The following is a 19,127-nucleotide window of genomic DNA, read 5'->3' on the forward strand; positions in this document are numbered from 1 at the left end:
CTATTTTTGTTCTTGTTAAAGAGGACCTCGTCATCTGTATACGCTATGCGTTACTTTTAACAGTGGAAAAAGAATCCAGTGGTTTTGGTCTTAATTTCTTTTAATATTATGTCCAATACGAAGTTTAAATCGCTAGGGAGTAGATCGTTTTACCTTAATCCTCTTTTAACTGAAAACAGATTTGACATACTTTCTTCCATGACCACTCTTTGTTTTTTTTTTGTACAAATAAGTCTTTTGTACACCGCCACACCCAAGAATTCCATATCTAATTCTAGACTCAACTAGTGCATAATATAATATTTTTAAATATTTGAAATCTATTTTAGATTTGAGAAATTTAAACTTTGGAACTAAAGCTCTTAAACACTTTGTTATTTCATATATCTGGACATCCCATCTTAAATGGGAGTCGATTTTTATTCCAAGGTATTTTATAGTGTTACTTGATTTTATAATTACGTTTTCCTTCGTGTTGTTAATTGTTATAGAAGTATAAGAAGGTAGTGTTACTTTGTAACTGCAAAACGGAACAATAAACGTTTTTTCATAATTAATGGTTAAACCCTTATAATTAAACCATTTTATTAGTTTGAGCATATCTAGCTTAATTTTATTCTTTAAATGTTCCCAATTGTCTGCGCTATATAAAATTGCAGTGTCATCGGCAAAATTTACTATCTTCCCCTCAGTATTGAGATTATATAGATCGTTGACATGGATATTGAATAGTAGTGGTCCTAATACTGTACCTTGAGGCACACCGCATCTTATGTGAAGTTTTTTGCTGTTTATATTATTTATCCTAACAATTTGTTGTCTGTTGTCCAAGTAAGACTTCAGTAAATTATGAGCAGTGCCTCGTATTCCATTATTTTCTAGTGCTTCTAGTAATTTTGGATGGCTTACAGTATCAAATGCTTTTGCCAGGTCTAGGAACATAGAAGCAGTAGGTTGGCTATTGTCAATTCGATTGTATATTTCATTGGTGATTTTTATTATTGCAACATTTGTCGATAAACCTTAACGAAATCCAAACTGTGAAGACGATAATACGCTGTGTTTATTAAAGAAATATGTTAGTCTGATTTTAAGACATTTTTCAAAGATTTTTGTTAAAGTGGTAATTAGTGAGATTGGTCTGTAGTTTGACAAACTAAGTTTATCTCCTTTCTTGTATATAGGAATTACAAAACTGTTTCCTTAAATTTGTCTGGACATTGACCAGATTTAAATATTAAATTTATTAGTTCCACCAACGGTTTGATGATTTTTATATCTATAATTTTTATTGTTTCTGCTCTAATGTTGTCAATACCGGGTGATTTTTTCTTTTTAAGTGTTTTAATAATTCCCTCAATTTCACTTTCAGAGACCGGTCTTAAATACATAGAATGCATCACGCTGTTGTATTGTGGGAAATACGATGTCGGTGGTGTTATATTCTTGGCATAAGTTTCTCCAATTTCAGTAAAATAACGAACCATCGAATTGGAGATAGTTTCATCATCTGTTACAGTAGTTCCTTCTTGCTGTTCCTGTTTCTTTAATATTTCTTTCGGTTTCTTTAGCTGTCAAATTTTGAACAATATTCCACAGGTTTCTGAAAACATTCTGGTTTTTCTCAAGTTCATTTCTAAAATAATCTTTCTTAGCATCTTTTTTTAATATATTTAGGTGTTTTCTATAATTAAAATATTCATTTTTTTATTAACATTATCAGGATCTTTGACATGTTTACGATACAAGACATTTTTTGTGTTTATGGATTTAACCAGACCTGCAGTTATCCAACTTTATCGCTTCTTCTCATGTTTTTTGTATTTTTTTATATAACTATTTTTTACTGTAAGTTTTTTAAGAATTTCACATAATAAATTGCATTTGACATTGACATTTTTAGAGGCATTATATTCACAGCCGTCATACCTTTCTAAGTCTTTTTTTAGTTCTTTGTAATTTATTATGTGTTGTTCTCTGCTTAGTTTCGTATAACTATTTTTTAGGTTAAGTGGTAAACAAATAACAGTCGCTTTATGATCAGTAACACAAGTGTCCACGACTGCTGCTTTAGTTTGTCTAATAATTCCCTGTCATTTTAAAAAAATGTGATCAAGACAACTTGTAGATTGTATTCTTGTATATTTGTTGACCATAGATTCAAATTGGTATTCATACATCAAATTGAGGTATTCGTAAACACGTTCATTATTTATATCCTTAATGTTAATATTAATGTCCCCGAGTATATGGCACGCTAATCGTTCTTGTTTTTGTTGTTCTAAATATTGTTTTAAGTCTTCAAGGAATTCCTCCACGTCACCAGATGGTGAACGATAAAGGCAAGTAACTAATATTTTCTTATTACTTTCTAATTGAATAAGTAATTCAATTGCTTGAGAATGCAGAATCATTACCTTTTTATGCGAAAAAGTAATGGTTTTTTTATATATACCGCTACCCCGTCATTTCTATTGAAATTTGAGTTACTATAGAAGAATATGTATTCATGGTTATTGTAATATTGTACATCATATGGTTTAAAAGTTTCAGTTAGTACCATCAAATCAAGATCTGAATTTAGTTGACTTAATACTGCACTAAACTCATCAATGTTTTTTGTTAAGCTTCTAATATTTTGGTGAATTATTTTTAAGTTAATTTGATTATTTTTCGGTTCAATAAACTCATTTAGTTGCACTATTTCATTTATCTCGTAAGTATCATAAGGTATAAAATCGACATATCTTATAAATTGATCCATTCTAATGGATTACACACTATTTAATAAAACAACTATAATATTTATGTTATATATAAATATACAGTTAAAAGACAATAATTAGATAAAAATAATTTAAAAGTACATGCAACTACAAAAATTTAAAACACTTAAAAAATATAAATCCTATTTGAGCCTAATTTATTGATTTTTTTCTGTACAAAGATACTTAGCTGAAATTAACGATTGAACTTTTCAATTTTTTTCTAGTTCTATTGGCGATATTGAGATCCGTATTGTCTTTGTTAGAATTGCCTGTTTTTGGTGTTCCGTGATGGGTTAATTTTTGATTTGATGTTAATTTTATTTCAGCCTGTTGTGGTTGTGATTTCTTGTATCCGTGTTTTTCCTGAGATGATGGGTTTGCCAGTTGTTTGAGTTTCACGCGAGATTTATGGGTAACTGGTGTTTGTAGCTGTGGACTTTTTTCTCTTTCGACTAAAGAAGTTATTGGGGTGCTAGGTTCACTTTGCGTACGATGCTCGTTTTGTTTCTCTTCTTCGGTGTGATCTAGATTTTTTAAATCTTCTATTGTATACTTTCTACCATTTACAAATAGAATATCTTTTTAACGTAACAGTTTGGTTCGTTGCTTTCTTTGAACTTGAGTAGATATTTTTTTATAAGTTTATGCTCTTGTCTTTGAATTTCTGTTTGGTCGTTACCAATGTTTACTTTTGAACCTTGTAGGTTTTTTTATTTTGAAAAATTAATTGTTTTGTGAGGTACGAGAGAAACTTTATTTTAATTGGCGCAGATTTACCTCTTCCCAGTCTATAGATATTGTCTATATCACGCTCGTTTATTTTTTATTTTTTATAGACTATTTACCGACGCTAATACTGCATGAATGTCGAAAATTTCTTCTGCACTATCCAATCCAAATATGATAATATTGTTTTTTCTAATTTGTCTCTGAAGTAGTTCTGTTTGTTGTCTTAGATGCGAATTTTCTCTTTCAATATCATTCACTTTTCGTTTAAATTCTTCGATTCTTAGTGAGAGTCTCACCTCGCTAGCATCGATTATACTTAAAATTTCATTATTCCCTGCCTTTATAGCATCTCCCAGTTGTTTTAAATTTTCTGGTTCAGGTTGATGCATACTTTACAAATTTTCGTGCGTGGCCACCTTTAGTTCGAATTCTTGTTTGGTACAAAAAAGTTAGTAATTGATAAATTAATATTGTATCGTAGGTTAGGATTATTCTTGTTTTTAGCTTTTATCTCATTAAACACTGGTTCAATCAGATTTATTATATCATTAACAAGTAGTGTAGTGAATATATTATATCAACTTACAGTAGTCTGAATTTATTATATTTGCCTTATTCCTTCTGTTTTGCAACAATTTTTGGGAACGTTGTGTTGTTAACTTGGTACTACACTACACTAGACTATAATAGACCAGCATTTCTGTGTCCGATTGGCCTAAAGAAAGAATTTAACGGAGAAAGACTCCATCGTCTGTATAATAGAGAAGTTCCCCTAAATATCATAAAAACTATTGAAAATATCTACCAAAACAACAAAATGTAAAGCATAATAGACGGACAACATATGGAACCTATGGAAATAGGCAGCAGAATAAGACATGCGGACGCATGGGATTGAGCCCTACGCTCTTTAATTTAAATTAATCATATATTGTTATTTGTAATATAAAATTAAATTAAAAAAAAAAGTTCCTGAAAAAATGAAAAAAACAGTTCGTAATTTTTAGTTAAGAGGAATATAGATTAACTAAAAAAAATACCTGAGGTTTTTAACAAAAATATAAAGTAAGCATTTCACTTGATTTAGTGAGACATTTTATGTTATAGCGTCACTTGTCACCTCGGGGGAACAAATAAGGGTCTAACCACCTTCTGATATTCCCGGGTGCTCTGTAGAGGGCTTCGAATATTGCAGTCGAGAGCTCCACTACCCAAGTCCATTTACTGGGTATGGACTTGTAAATATTTATCTTCTGATGGCTTGTCTTGAAAAAGACAAGATATTTCTTACATGACAAAAATATAGGTCGAAATAAAACATCAGATTGTAGTTGAATAATATCTCAGCAACAGAGTATGGAAATTAAATGCAGGAAGCAAAGCCCCGAGAGCACTGAGCTCTCGGAGAGCCCGTGAGGGACTGACCTGGCTAACCTGAAAATGGCCAATATTTATATGCGCTGTTCGAGCGATAAATAGGGATTTCCAGGTCAAGAGCCAATGGGAAAATTCGAGGCGGGGCGATGCGCATCGAAATGCGCACTAGTGCGCATATGGCATTCGATGACATCCCCCCTCCTCTGGAGACTCTGCGGCTGGGAAAAAATATTTATTGATTAAAAAATACAAATGTGAAAATACACAAGAAAATATGCATAAAAATACAAGTAAAATGTTCAAAAAGAAATTCACACAACACTGCACTACTTACAGGGGGAGATCAGTGGTGATGACGGCATCTCAAGCTCCTACAGGTCCATCCTCGGTCGGTGTGCCAACTCCTCCAACGGGCTCGTCTTCTTCTCGGTCGTCCGGATCCCATCTGCCATATCCAACGGGGTTTCGTAGAGTACCAGTGTGCCGAAGCCTACGTGGTCGTCCAACCACTTTCGGTAGGGGGGCGATGACTGGGTCTACTCCGGGACTTCCATCGGCATCTGGGGCTTCTAACTTCGAATAAGCCTGGCTCGTCAAAGGTGTCTGCACGTCAAAGGTGTCTGCACGTCGAAGGCGTCAGGTCTGCAGAAGGCCTCGATGTCGGAGTGTTAGAGTGTTGCTTTCTAACACTACGTGGTTCTCCCCATTCTTCTCTTGACTTCAACCTATGTTGAAGTCAATGGTGTGTTGCCTTCTGTGAATTCGAGCTGGGTCGTGGGTTCGGATTTTAACCACGTTGTCGGGCGCCATGTCACCTCGGGGGAACAAATAAGGGTCTAACCACCTTCTGATATCCCCGGGGGCTCTGTAGAGGGCTTCGAATATCGCAGTCGAGAGCTCCTCTACCCAAGTCCATTTACTGGGTATGGACTTGTAAATATTTATCTTCTGATGGCTTGTCTTGAAAAGACAAGATATTTCTTACATGACAAAAATATAGGTCGAAATAAAACATCAGATTGTAGTTGAATAATATCTCAACCACAGAGTATCTCTGTGCTACAGCTACACCGTTAGTCGCTACGGGGTCTCGCACCGAAAATAACTATGAAACTTGGCCTACACCCTACCAAAGGGTTTCCGACCAATTAGCCTAACATCCTTTCTGTTAAAAACGATGAAAAGGCTATTCGAGAGGTACATAAGGGATGAAGTTCTGGTCCATAACCCACTTCACCCAAATCAGCATGCATATACTTCGGGAAGATCTACCGATTCTGCACTGCATCATGTAGTGGGAAAAATGGAAAGATCGCTGGATAATAAAGAATCCACCGTAGGTATATTCATAGACATCGAGGGAGTGTTTGATAAAACCACATTCCCAACCATCACTCAACAGCTCAACATCAGGAACCTGGCCGAGGGCGAATGGATATTCAGTATGCTGTCTAATAGAGCAATAAGCATAAATGTAGAAGACGTTTCTGTTAGAGATATGGTTACGAGTGGTGTCCACAGGGAGGGGTGCTATCACCACTCCTCTGGAACATAGTTCTAGAAACCCTAGTTGACCAACTCAGCAGCAACGGTTTCTACACAATAGCCTATGTACACGATATTGCTGTCCTGCAAAGCGGTAAGTTTGAGAACACACTATGTGAGAGATTACAAGTTGCTCTCCGACTAATAGAAACATGGTGCAAGGAACACTGACTATCTATAAATCCTAAGAAAACAGAGATGGTCGTTTTTACCAGGAAAGGAAGAATCACGGGCTTAATACCCCCAACGATTCTAAACTACAGTCTAAATTTTTACGACGAGGTGAAGTACCTTGGTATTACCCTTGACAGGAAGTTAACATGGAACTCACACTTCGATGGTAGAGCTAAAAGAGCATATATTGCCTATGAGCAGTGTCGACGAACAGTCGGACGTACATGGGGCCTTTCGCCCAGGGTGATCGCCTAGGTCTACACTGCTGTCATTATGCCAATGCTAACTTACGGAGCTATTGCTTGGATACCAAAAGTGCTACTGGCAACAGCGATTAGCAAACTAAACCATATTTTGAAGATGGCTTGCATAAATATAACAGGTGCCATGAAAATAACATTAACTGCAGCAATGAAGTTGATCATTGGCAACACGCATCTAGATATATATGTCAAAGAGGTAGCGCTAGTGACAATGATGTGACTTCGCTCAGCTGGTACAAACCTTGATGTAGGAATAGGACAATTGAGAACTCGCTTCTCAGATGCACTATGAGAGCTGGATGCGCTACCTCCACACACTGGGGCTAGCGTGAACGAGAAGGCGAACCTGTAGAGCATGTCCTATTCGAATGCCCGGAGTTATCGTTAATACGAGAGTACGCGTTCGGCGAGTCCTGGCCCACACCTGCCCACATAAGAGAGATGACATCTGGTGACTTGTCCACCTTCCTAGAAATGACAGGATGGACAATGAGCTAAGGGTGACAGCTCCCTGAGAGGATGCACAATGTGTCAATTGTGGCCTAAGTGCTGTGAAACTTGACTCGCGTCCCCTACTTTACAGTTACAGATACAGAGAACTATGAAACTCGCACAGCTATTCCCAGGTAGGTAAGAATGTACAATAACACGAGTTTGGTTGGTAGGGAGAGTACAGAAAGTGGCGATAGAAAAATAACAGTTATTTGTAAATCCCGAATGAATAATTCTGCCGTCGGTGAGTCACACCGATGCCGAAGTTTTAGCGCAAAGTTTTTATTAGTTACCGTTTAAAAATGTTACTAATAAAATTGTCACATGAACCAAGGATTTTTTCTTCAGTATTAATATACTTGATTAATAATGAGCGTTTGTGAAACATGAAGCCTTTATAAGCTATAGCTATAATCTATAAGCTTTATAACAATAACTGGTTATACTCAATACACGAGAGTCTAAAACTCTTAAACCAAAAATGCGTCGACCCCTTTGATCGAATACTAAACTGACACTGACTAATATCCGAGAGTTGAAAACTCTAACCAAGACGCGACCAGCTAAGCTGGGATACAATGTGACACTGACTACGTGACTACTTTCAAATTATCACTGCCTCACCTATCAAGGGTCAGGGAAAATTTCTTCGGAATATCTATTAGGTAGCTAAAACCCCCTTTTTAATGATAACTAACCGGTGATTTGCTCAGTACCAGTTTTCGATGGTTAAAAACAGCTTTTGAATGCTTTATACCAGCGATTTCTTTGAAATTTGCTCGGAGAAAGTTACCTCGGTAGATCTTATGAAATTAGAAATTCATTGCTACCAGTGGCGTAGCAACACTTAGATAAATTTCTTACAGAAATTTATCCACATTTTATGCAATGAAGGTGGTCGTTGATGCCAAAGGTTTTTCTAAAACCTACCTGTTCTCTAGGTTTGTTTCTTAATTTTGTTTCCAGTCTGTTTTTTATTAATATTGTGAATAACTTGTAGAAGTGGTTAAAGAAGCTTCATATTTTAATTGGATTTCATATTGGCAGCTAAAAAATGCGCTCCAGCAAATCCAGTTTTCGCATAGCAATTTACATCTACAAGAGACAACCATGCATGTATAGGTCAAGTAATTAGTCTCAAAAATTTTTTTGTTCATATTTTCGCTACACCCTACTGGATAGGTATGAAAGGCTTTCCGAAATTTTTTCTCCATTTTAGATATGTTAGAACCTACAAGGACCATTAATTTTTTTTAATCTTGTGCTGACATGCGAGTAAATATTTTCAAATGCCCTCTGTCTATGTTTCTTAAGCACACTGTTTTCATGCCTTGAAAATAGACTCCTCAGTCATATAATATTCACTTTTTTCTTTTTTTTCTTAGTCAGTAAATTAGTCAAAAATTGCACCAGTTTCCACTATACCATTATCTATACTTCAAATCTGTGAGATTACTGAAACGGATAAAGTTGAAAGTAATCTAGAACATGGTGAACAAAACAAATGCTTCAAAACACATCAATCATTTGCGCGAAAAGATGGTTCTGTTCATTTAATGTAAAATGTTCATGTCAGAACCCACCTTTATAAAGTAACAAATACTTTTAGATTTCAAGATTCAATTGTAAATGTAATCAAAAACGTTTTATTTACCTGTACATTTTGGAACAAGCCGAGCATAGTAAAAACAAATGTAAGAGCAGATGCTGTTGTATCAGTGCCCTAAAATAACAGAAATGCAATTGAGAAAAATTAATAGTTTATTATGTATACGACATATTAGAAATTTCAGTAATTACTTAAATTTGACTATCTTAAGTAAATTGAAATGAAATATTATTCTGTTTAATTTAAGTTTCCAATTTAATTTAAACTGTATATAGTATATCAAGGCTTCCCAAACTGTGCGTCGCGACGCCCTGGGCGTCGCTGCGTTGTTCCAGTGTCACGTGTCAGCGCGGTCTTTTAATACAGAAAATATATTTATTTGATTTTAAATGAGTATAAAATATGTGTATTAATAAATAAATCAAATAAAAAATATAACATCAAGTCGATAGAACCTTGAATTATCCGAAATTATCCAAAAAATTGTTCAATCCGAATATTATCCGATGATCCACGAAAGTATCCGAAAATCGGATAATTATTCGCACATTGGCAACACTAGAGTTGAGTGAGCGCCGGGCGCATTCTGTTTTGCCGGTCGGCTCCCCTCCCCTGTGTTCCACTTTGTCGCGCGTGTTATGCCATTTAGTCAAGCTTTTGTTTTATTATATTACGCACGCGGAGGTTTTTGCTATCAACAGTGGATACTTATATTCAAAATAATAGAAAGCGAAGCGAAGGATCAGGCGAGAGCAGTTATAAATGTTAATTTAAGTAAAAAGAAGAAATATAGGAAATATGACGACCAATATTTGAATTTACCTGCGTTACTAAAGGGAATGTAGAACTTTCACAATGTATTGTTTGTCACAAAGTGTTGGTGGCTGAAAGTATGCTTCCTAATAAATTAAAACGGCATTTGGAATTAACTCACAGTCATTTACAAGGTAAGTCAGGAGACTTTTTTGTAAGAAAATTACGAGAGCTAAAACATCGGACCACGGCTTTGGTTTCAAGAGCATTAATTCCTACCAAAGCATTGCTAGCCTGTTACATGGTAGCTTACCATGTTGCCAAATGTAAAAAAACCACATACGATCGCTGAGGAACTGATCTTACCTGCAGCGGTTAATATGGTAACAGTGATGATTAGAGAATCGGCAGCTAAAGAAATAAAAAATGTACCTTTTTCAAACAATACGGTTAGTCGCCGTATTAACGACATGGCAGAAGATATTAATAAGCAAATTGTGGAGAAAATTTCAGGTTTATTTGCCATTTGACTGGACGAGGCGACTGATAGTAATGATGATGCTCAATTGATATGTTATCTAAGGTACATACAAGAAACAAATATATGTGAGGATTTGTTATTTGCAGAAAAATTTGTGAAAGTTGCCAAGCTACTGATTTATTCAAGCTTTTAAACTCAAATATGACCGAAAATAATATTAACTGGGATAACTGTGTAGGCGTGGGTACGGATGGTCCCCAAACGATGTCTAGTCAGTATGGAGGACTACAAGATCTTATCAAAAACCAAGGGTCCAAGTGTAAAATGGACACATTGTGTCATACATAGAGAGACCTTAGCAGCAATACTTGAATTAAGTATTGTGATGGATAGCATTATTAAAGTGGTGAACTACATTAAAACACGACCCGTAAAATCAAGACTTTTCCATAGACTTTGTGAAGAAATCGGAGCCAAGCACACCTCTTTAATTTATTATTGCAACTCTCGTTGGTTGTCCAAAGGCAACGTACTCGCACGTATATACGAATTAAGAAATGAATTTTACACGTATCTACATACATAATCACATGATGATGCGCAAAACTTTATTAATTCAACGTTTATAATAAAATTAGCATACCTCTGTGACATATTTAACAAATTAAATGATCTTAATAAGTATTTGCAGGGAAATAATACTCATATCCTGCAATTGGCAGATAAAATTAATGGGTTTCAGAAGAAGTTGCTCTTGTGGAAGAGAAAATTAAAAGATTAAGAAATTGACTGTTTTCCTGCTTAACAAGGTATTCTACAAGAAAAATCGATAGAAATCCTTGATCCCTCTTTAACAAATATATTTACACAACACATGTTATCATTGAGCGAACACTTTGAGAAATATTTTCCGGAAGATATGAAGCAATATGACTGGGTCAGAAACTCTTTTTTGTCATCCATGTCATCGACACTTTCAACAGAGGAAGAAGAACAACTGACAGAATTGTCCTATGATTCCAGCCTAAAGCTTCAATACGACAACGACAAACTGTTTGAATTTTGGAGCTCACTTTCTCATGAATATCATGCCATCGGCATTGCTGCATTAAAGGTTTTATTACCATTTGCGCCTTCGTACTTGTGCGAAATGAGCTTGTCTGCAGTTGCAGTAATTAAAAAAAAAAAAGCAGAGGTCTCAAACACTTATTAACTCTTAACACTTAGTCATAAACTTATAAAAAAAATGAGAGTGGCAATTTCCAAACTGGAGCCCCTCAAAAAAGCAAGCATATCCCTCACATTAACCAGCCAGTTACATAAATAAATATCCCTTTTCATTTTTGTGCCTATTTTTTGATTTCGTTCTTAATTTTTAATAAAAAATATAAATGTTCAAATAGTTTTTTTGTTATAACTACAATTTGTTACTAGGCTAGTACTAAAGTTGGTGAGTATTATTGGGGGTTAGGTTGAGGAGGTGTCGCAAAAAAATAGCAAAGTCCCAAGGGCGTCACAGTACGAATAAGTTTGGGAAGCCCTGTAGTATATTATAAAGTAGGTAGTACGTAAAAAATACGTACCGCTATTATAAATGTTTTGACTTCATCGATAATTTCTCGTTCAGAGAATTTACTATTGGTATAAATAAGATCTAAAAATGCAATACCATCGCAGGATTCCTCTAAAAATAAAATATTTTTTTACCTGGATTAAAAAAAAAAAATTGTAAAAAAATTACTGCTTCATTTTTTAAACAAAAGCTGAAAAATAATCCGTTATTTGTATATCTATAAATGTAAAAAAAAAATTAAAACACTTTTTTTGTTTTTCTTTAAATTATAAAGTTGTGGATTATAAAATAGTTTGTTACTCCACTGTCAAAATACTTAAAGTCTTCTTTTTCTAGTCAATAGTTAATAGGTTTAGGTTATAATTTCTTCTTTTTAAAATGGAGCTTTTGACACTGACTCTTGTCTTGTCATTATTACGTCACTTTAATATTATGATCAAATGAAAGGCAGATATCGAGCACAGTTTATTAATTTAATCTTGCCCAAGTACTTTCGCTTCCTAGAGTATTTTCAGGGGCATTTCGACAATTTTGGCCCATCCAACAATCTGCTGAGAATATCATAAACAAAAAATTGTATAATAAACTACACGACACAAGGACAACCAGTTTAATTTTTTTAAAAAACGGCGAAGCTACATAATAGTTGGCACCAGGAGAGATAATGTTCAATCAACTATAATCTTGAAAATATTTTTGTGTATATTGAAAAGATAGATAACACGGATCTTGGTCGCTTACATCCAATTACAATAGGTCATATTTTGTACAAAAAACTTAGAATTTCTAATATCATTCAAGTAAGGGGAATTGGTAGGAACAAAATTAAGGTAGTAGTAGCTTCTATACATTATGCAAATAGTCTTATAAATAATAGTAAACTAAAGGAAGAACATTTAAAGGCCTTTATTCCGGGTCACTTATTAGAAAGCAAGCGTTTTATTCGGGATATTAATACTCAATTTGATACTGTATATTTACAGAAAAATATTAAAGATGCTTCACGTATCTTAAATATTAAACGAATGCATAGAAAAGGTGAAAAAAATGGTACAATTGAGTATGTTGCAAAACGAACTCTTATTGTGGCTTTTGAAGGTAATATACTGCCTCAGTATCTTATTATAAATCGAGCTTTTTGTTCAGTCGAACAATTTGTAGGTAGGGTTACTCAGTGTTATAGGTGTTTGAGATACGGTCACATTTCAAAACAGTGTAGAAGTTCTCAAAATCTATGTATTCGATGTGGAGAGGATAAAGATGAGAATCACTCTTGCGAAAATTCTGAAATTAGTTCCATTCATTGTAAGAGTACTGAACATGTTTCGGTTTTAAAAAAATTTCCTTCTTACCAAAAACAACAAAAAATTAAGAATATTATAATTAAAAATAAATTTGCTTTTATAGAGGCCAAGGAAATTAATGAAAACTCGTATTTAGAGGTTCTAGGCCAAAATAAGTTTTCAATTTTATCCAACTACGATAAAAATTTTCCTAATATTACATAAAATAAAATGTCCCTAAGATCTGCGCAATCTACTTCTAATGCAGCTGCGAGTACTAATTTTAATCCAACTTTTCGCCAAAACTCGAACACTCACTCAGTTCCTAATAAAAACAGGAAAGCCAATTCTTTTCCTTCTGTATCTTCTAACTCTGTTCAGCCACCTCCCATGTTTGGACCATCTCAACCTCTACATGCTAATCCACCCCGTTCCGTTTCTCACAGTGGAGAAAAGGAGAACCAAGGTATTGCTCGAGCTATGACTAACTTTGTGGATAACTTATAAATTAGCTTGTCAAAATCAATTCTCTTTTAAAACAGGGGTTGGTTCTCTAGATGCTCTTAGTATTCTTGTGGTAGACATAAACAATAATTTTGGCAGAAACAATTACCTTTCTGCGCTTTTTATAGACGTAGACAGTGCGTATGATAATATATGCCTCCCCATTTTAAGAGATAATTGAAATTATTTCATATTCCATTTCTCAAAAAATGTTGATAATATTGTAGATCCACAAGGCTCAGTTTTAAGCCCTTTTGTCTTTAATTTGTATACTGCTGATTTAAATCAATTCAGTTTTAATCACATTCCGTTTAAAATAGTACAGTATGCAGATGACCTCTGCATATATACTGAAAATAAGAAATTTAATACCACTATGGCTTCTCTCAAAGACATCTTTGGTGTTATTCATGAATGGTTAACATTAAGTGGTTTTCAGAATTCCTACACCAAGTCTGAAGTTTGTGTTTTCACAACATACCTAAATTAAGTAGTAGACACAACATACCTAAATTAAGTCCCATTGTCCTAAGTTCTTATAAGACTCCGTCAAATATCTTGGCATGGTACTTGATAGGAAATTAACATGGAAAATGTATATTAAGTACATGTTAGACCGATGTATGAAGGGTTTAAATTTTTAAAAAATGGTTACTAAGACTTGGTGGGGAGCTGGCGTTAAAACCGCCTTACTATTATATCGTGCCTATATCAGGTCCATATTAGATTATGGATGTATCTTGTACGGCTCTGCTACGATTTCAACGCTAAAATTGGTGTAACTACAGAAGATCATTACTTGCGAGAGACCGTCGGATTATATGGACTTGGGCAAAGAAATGACGGGCAAAGAAAGAGGAGAACGCTTGCTACACTTTTGTATAGACAACAACCTGTTTGTTACTAATACAGGCTTTCAACATCACCCAAGACGACTATACACTTGGATATCACCAGGAAATAGATACAGAAATCAGATAGATTTTATACTGGTAAAAACCCGTTGGGGGAGCGCTGTTAAGGATCTTAAGACCTATCCAGGAAAAGATTGTAATAGCGACCATCAATTTTTATCAGCTGAATTCCACATGAAGTTAAGAAACAGTCCAAAAACAGGAAATACAACAACTAAATGGCATCTAAGATATAACGATCCGTACAAAAAAGCCGCAATGCAAAAGCTATGTGACCTCAAACAATCATTAAATCCAGAAGAGTCCTCAAATAGCAAATGGACAAAAACAAAATACATATTGCATAATGCTGCGAAAAACATTAAGAGTGATAGAGAAGAAAGAAGGAAACAATGGATAACAGACTCCACGTGGACTAAAATACAGGAGAGTGCAAAAAGGACAAGAACACACATTTGAACAAAATCTGCATGGAAATAGAAGGGCATAAAACCAAAACTAAGACCAGAGACACGTTTAAAAAAATAAAGCAGATAACACGTTCCTTTACACCAAACTACCTTGCTATCAAAGATATCAAAACTAAGACCAGAGACACGTTTAAAAAAATAAAGCAGATAACACGTTCCTTTACACCAAACTACCTTGCTATCAAAGATGATAACGGAACTCTACTCACTTATAAAAAAGATATTTTACACAGATGGAAAGAATACTGTGGACGACTGATGATGAAGGAAAGCACAGACGCCCCATCACAACAAGAAGATGCCAGTTTTGTGACGGAACCTGATGTACTCAAAAGTGAAGTTAAAGCAGCAATTATGAGGCAAAAAAGTCAGAAAGCTGCCGGCCCAGATAACATACCTATTGAAATAATTTGGGCCCTAGATGACGTTGGAGTGGATATAACACATCAAATTTGTCAAAGAGTGTGGAAGACAGGTAAATGGCCTGAGGACTGGACACAATCACTATATATTCCCATACATAAAAAGGGAGCGAAAGATTTATGTAGCAACTATCGCACAATTGCTCTAATTGCACATTGCAGTAAGATACTCTTACACATAATTCTCGAGAGGATAAAGCCCTTTTTGCTACCTAACATTGCGGAGGAACAAGCAGGTTTCGTCCCCGGACGTGGTACTAGAGAACAAATTTTAAACGTACGGCAGATTGTAGAAAAATCCAGAGAATTCAACATCACAACATATTTGTGCTTCATAGATTATAGTAAAGCTTTCGATTTGGTCAACTGGAGTAAAATGTGGCAGGTTTTGTCTGAAATGGGAGTCCCCAATCATCTGATACTGCTAATTAAAAGCCTGTACAATAACAATTATGCCAGAGTTACAATAAATGGGAAACTAACCGATAGTTTCAGGGTCACAAAGGGCGCGAGAAAAGGCTGCATACTAAGCCCAATTCTATTTAACATCTATGGTGAATGGATAATGCGGAAAGCTACTGAGGACTGGAACGGTGGCATCACCATTGGCGGGAAGAAGATTTGCAACTTGAGATATGCAGATGATACTACTATCCTCGCTAGTTCTGAAGCTGAATTGATTCACCTGCTACAACGAATAGAAGACGTAAGCTTAACGATGGGACTTAAAATAAACAGAGATAAAACGAGAATCATGATAATTGACAGAGCGAACAACAATCAAAATCATCTGGTCATGATAAACAGTATCGCTGTTGTAGATAAATATGTGTATCTGGGCTCATTAATAACCAACAAAGGAGGCTGTACTGAAGAAATAAAGCGGCGGTCAGCAATCGCAAAAAGCGCTATGGCAAAATTAACAAAAATTTGGAAAAGCCATGAAATAACTACCGATACAAAAATGAGACTAGTAAGAAGTCTAGTTTTTCCAGATTTTACTTATGCATCGGAATGCTGGACCCTTACTGAGAAAGACAAAAAGAACATAGATGTATTTGAGATGTACTGCTGGAGACGAGTGAGAGCTGAGAATACCATGAGTGGCCCGAAGAACAAATGAATCCATACTGGACCAGATAAACATAAAGAAAAGACTAAGAACACAAATATCAGAATAAATAATAAGCTATTTTGGACATGTGCTTCGAAGAAATGGTCTTGAAAAACTTACCATCCAGGGAAAAGTAGAAGGCAAAAGAAATAGAGGTAGATCTCCCACACGATACACGGACCATATTGTTGCTACCATTGGCGATCCATTGTCAGAATGTGCTAGAATGGCAGAAGATTGAAAAACGTGGAGGAACATTGCGAAATTTAGCTAATAGCTTCATGATATCACGATACCTGCATCAGGTTAACGACTAAGAAGAAAAAGAAGATATCTTGCAGAACTCAGTCCTGCGCATATGTCGTGGTGCCATGAAACAACTCCGGTCGAACCTCTTCATATAGAAGCTATTGAGCCTCATTTAAATCACAGAAGGCAGTTCCTTGCAGACAATTTTTGTCTTAAAATATCCAGAACCAACAGTAATCTATATTCAAATATAGTAGTATTAAATGAACAAGATCTGACAAATAAATATTGGTCGAAGAAAAATTCTCCGTTACTGTGTATCGCACTTCAATCTAATCAAGATATTCTTAGTGATTTATATGATCCCAGCTCAACTTTGTTAGATCTTTATATATACAATTCATTGTTTCTAAATATAAAGATTGTAAAACCTTCATATAGCGATAATTTTCACATTAACATTAATTTATTAAACTCAATACTTGCAAGCTTTGAGAAATTTGTGACAATATATACCGATGCTTCGAAGTCCAAGGATGGTGTGGGATATGCTTATTATATTCCCTCCAAAAATATTAATTATTCCTACAAACTGGATAACATATTTTCTATATTTAGTGCTGAAACTATTGCAATCTATGAAGCGCTGACATTTTTATCACAGTCTACAATCGATTCTGCAATAGTTATATCGGACTCCCTGTCCGTTTTAAATTCCTTGGTTTTGAAACTGGGACAACAAACTCTTTTGTTACATTTTTATAATTCATTCGATTATCATTCTTTGATCAATTCGTTTCATTCTGTAATTTAATTATATTATATTTTTAAATTTATTATACTTATTAAATTAATAAATAATTTTTTAAAAGTTCAATCGAAAGTGTATCAATTTATTTGGCGCTGCGAACAGGATACAGCTCGTACAAGAAACATAGTTTCCTTGGTCAACCCAGTTGTTAGACGAGAAATCCACCGAACTTTGTAAAGAAAAGATTATGTGCTGGATATCCCAACAGATCATCCTACTGTAAGTGCATTATTCTTTCATTCAATTTTTGATTTATGAGCAGTTTTATTGATATAACTCAAGACTCTGTTGATAATTTAAACTCTTTACTTGAAAATCTTTCATTGAAGTCTCAAATTGTTTCTAACACACTTATCAATGCCAATTCTTCTCAAAAAATTCCTACCATTTTAGTCACAGAATTCAAAATGCCATTTTTAAATGACGATGTCACTAGTTTATGCGCTACATTGCCGGAATTCTCCACCGGAGATAACTTATCTACCTTTCTAAAATCAGTTGATAATGTAACATCTTCGTGCTAGGTCAACAGACCTTCTCAGAAATTTATTTTAAATTCTTATTTATTATTATTATTTTAAACATTATATCTCGTATCAAATGCAAACCACGAGACTTCCTTAATTATTCAAATAAAACAACTTGGCCTAAAGTACGTCCATCTCTTTTAGCTAAGTAGGGAGACAGACGCTCCAAAGATATTTTAGTCTCGTGCTTTCAACAATGGTCTAAAGAGATCTCGAATCATATGATCAATATCACCAAAGAAATACAAAACATTAAATGACAACGTTAAAACTGTTAATTTCAAGACTGCTTATTTTAAAAATAAAGCATTAAAAACCTTTTGCATAGGCGTTAATTAGTCATACCGTGAATATTTGTCACATTTTTCAGTAAATTCACTCGAAGAAGCCATCCAAAAATGTATAATCTGTGACAATCCAAATCTCAACAGAAATACATAAATTATTTAAAGACACAACAAAATAAAAAACCCTTCTCACCAAACCAGAAACCTGCTAATATAAATTTTATAATAATAACCGAAATCCCACTAGAAATGTTTTTCAGCCAAACTTTAACTCTTATCCGAGACAGAACCTCTTCCACAAACCAATTTGAATCTAGTACAAAACAACCCCCATCAGAACCCAAATTTTATTGCTAGGCCAAGCGCTAATGAAAAATTTCAATCTAATTTCAATTCATTTAGACATAACCCACAAAATATTAACTATAAATAATCAAAATTTCAATAGGCCACAAATACGAAATCCACAACCTGAAAGATATCATGCTTCTCCAATAAGTGGTGTACAGACTACCACCATAAAAAATGAACCGATAAGCACGTCCACTAGACGCACGCATGATTTTAATATAAATGCAACCTCAGACGAAGACTTCGAATATGCCCCCGAGTATTTCGAAATTAATGAAGATCCCGAAGAATTAATCGAAGAAACTTCTCAGGATTTTTTCGAGGATCTGACCGACGAACATTCACCACCAATATCGATATAAGTAATTTCCAAACTAATTCTCGACTACCGTTCCTCTTCTTACCTTATCTAAACATTTAAGTATTAATCG

The 19,127-nt window shown here is 34.7% G+C and overlaps 1 protein-coding gene across 1 annotated transcript in view; it reads right to left on the reverse strand.

Annotated features, from left to right (window-relative positions):
- Window positions 1–19,127, reverse strand: part of LOC140436700 (cytochrome P450 4C1-like) — a 116,424-nt gene that overhangs the window by 20,607 nt on the left and 76,690 nt on the right. Inside the window, exons 8-9 of the mRNA XM_072525741.1 lie at window positions 11,775–11,875; window positions 9,003–9,071 (exon numbers count right to left, since the gene is read on the reverse strand). Coding sequence (XP_072381842.1) covers window positions 9,003–9,071; window positions 11,775–11,875 — 170 coding nt within the window. The remainder of the gene's footprint in view (window positions 1–9,002; window positions 9,072–11,774; window positions 11,876–19,127) is intronic.

The sequence above is a fragment of the Diabrotica undecimpunctata genome, chromosome 3 (assembly GCF_040954645.1).
Source record: "Diabrotica undecimpunctata isolate CICGRU chromosome 3, icDiaUnde3, whole genome shotgun sequence".
In the NCBI taxonomy this organism is placed as follows: Eukaryota; Metazoa; Arthropoda; class Insecta; order Coleoptera; family Chrysomelidae; genus Diabrotica; species Diabrotica undecimpunctata.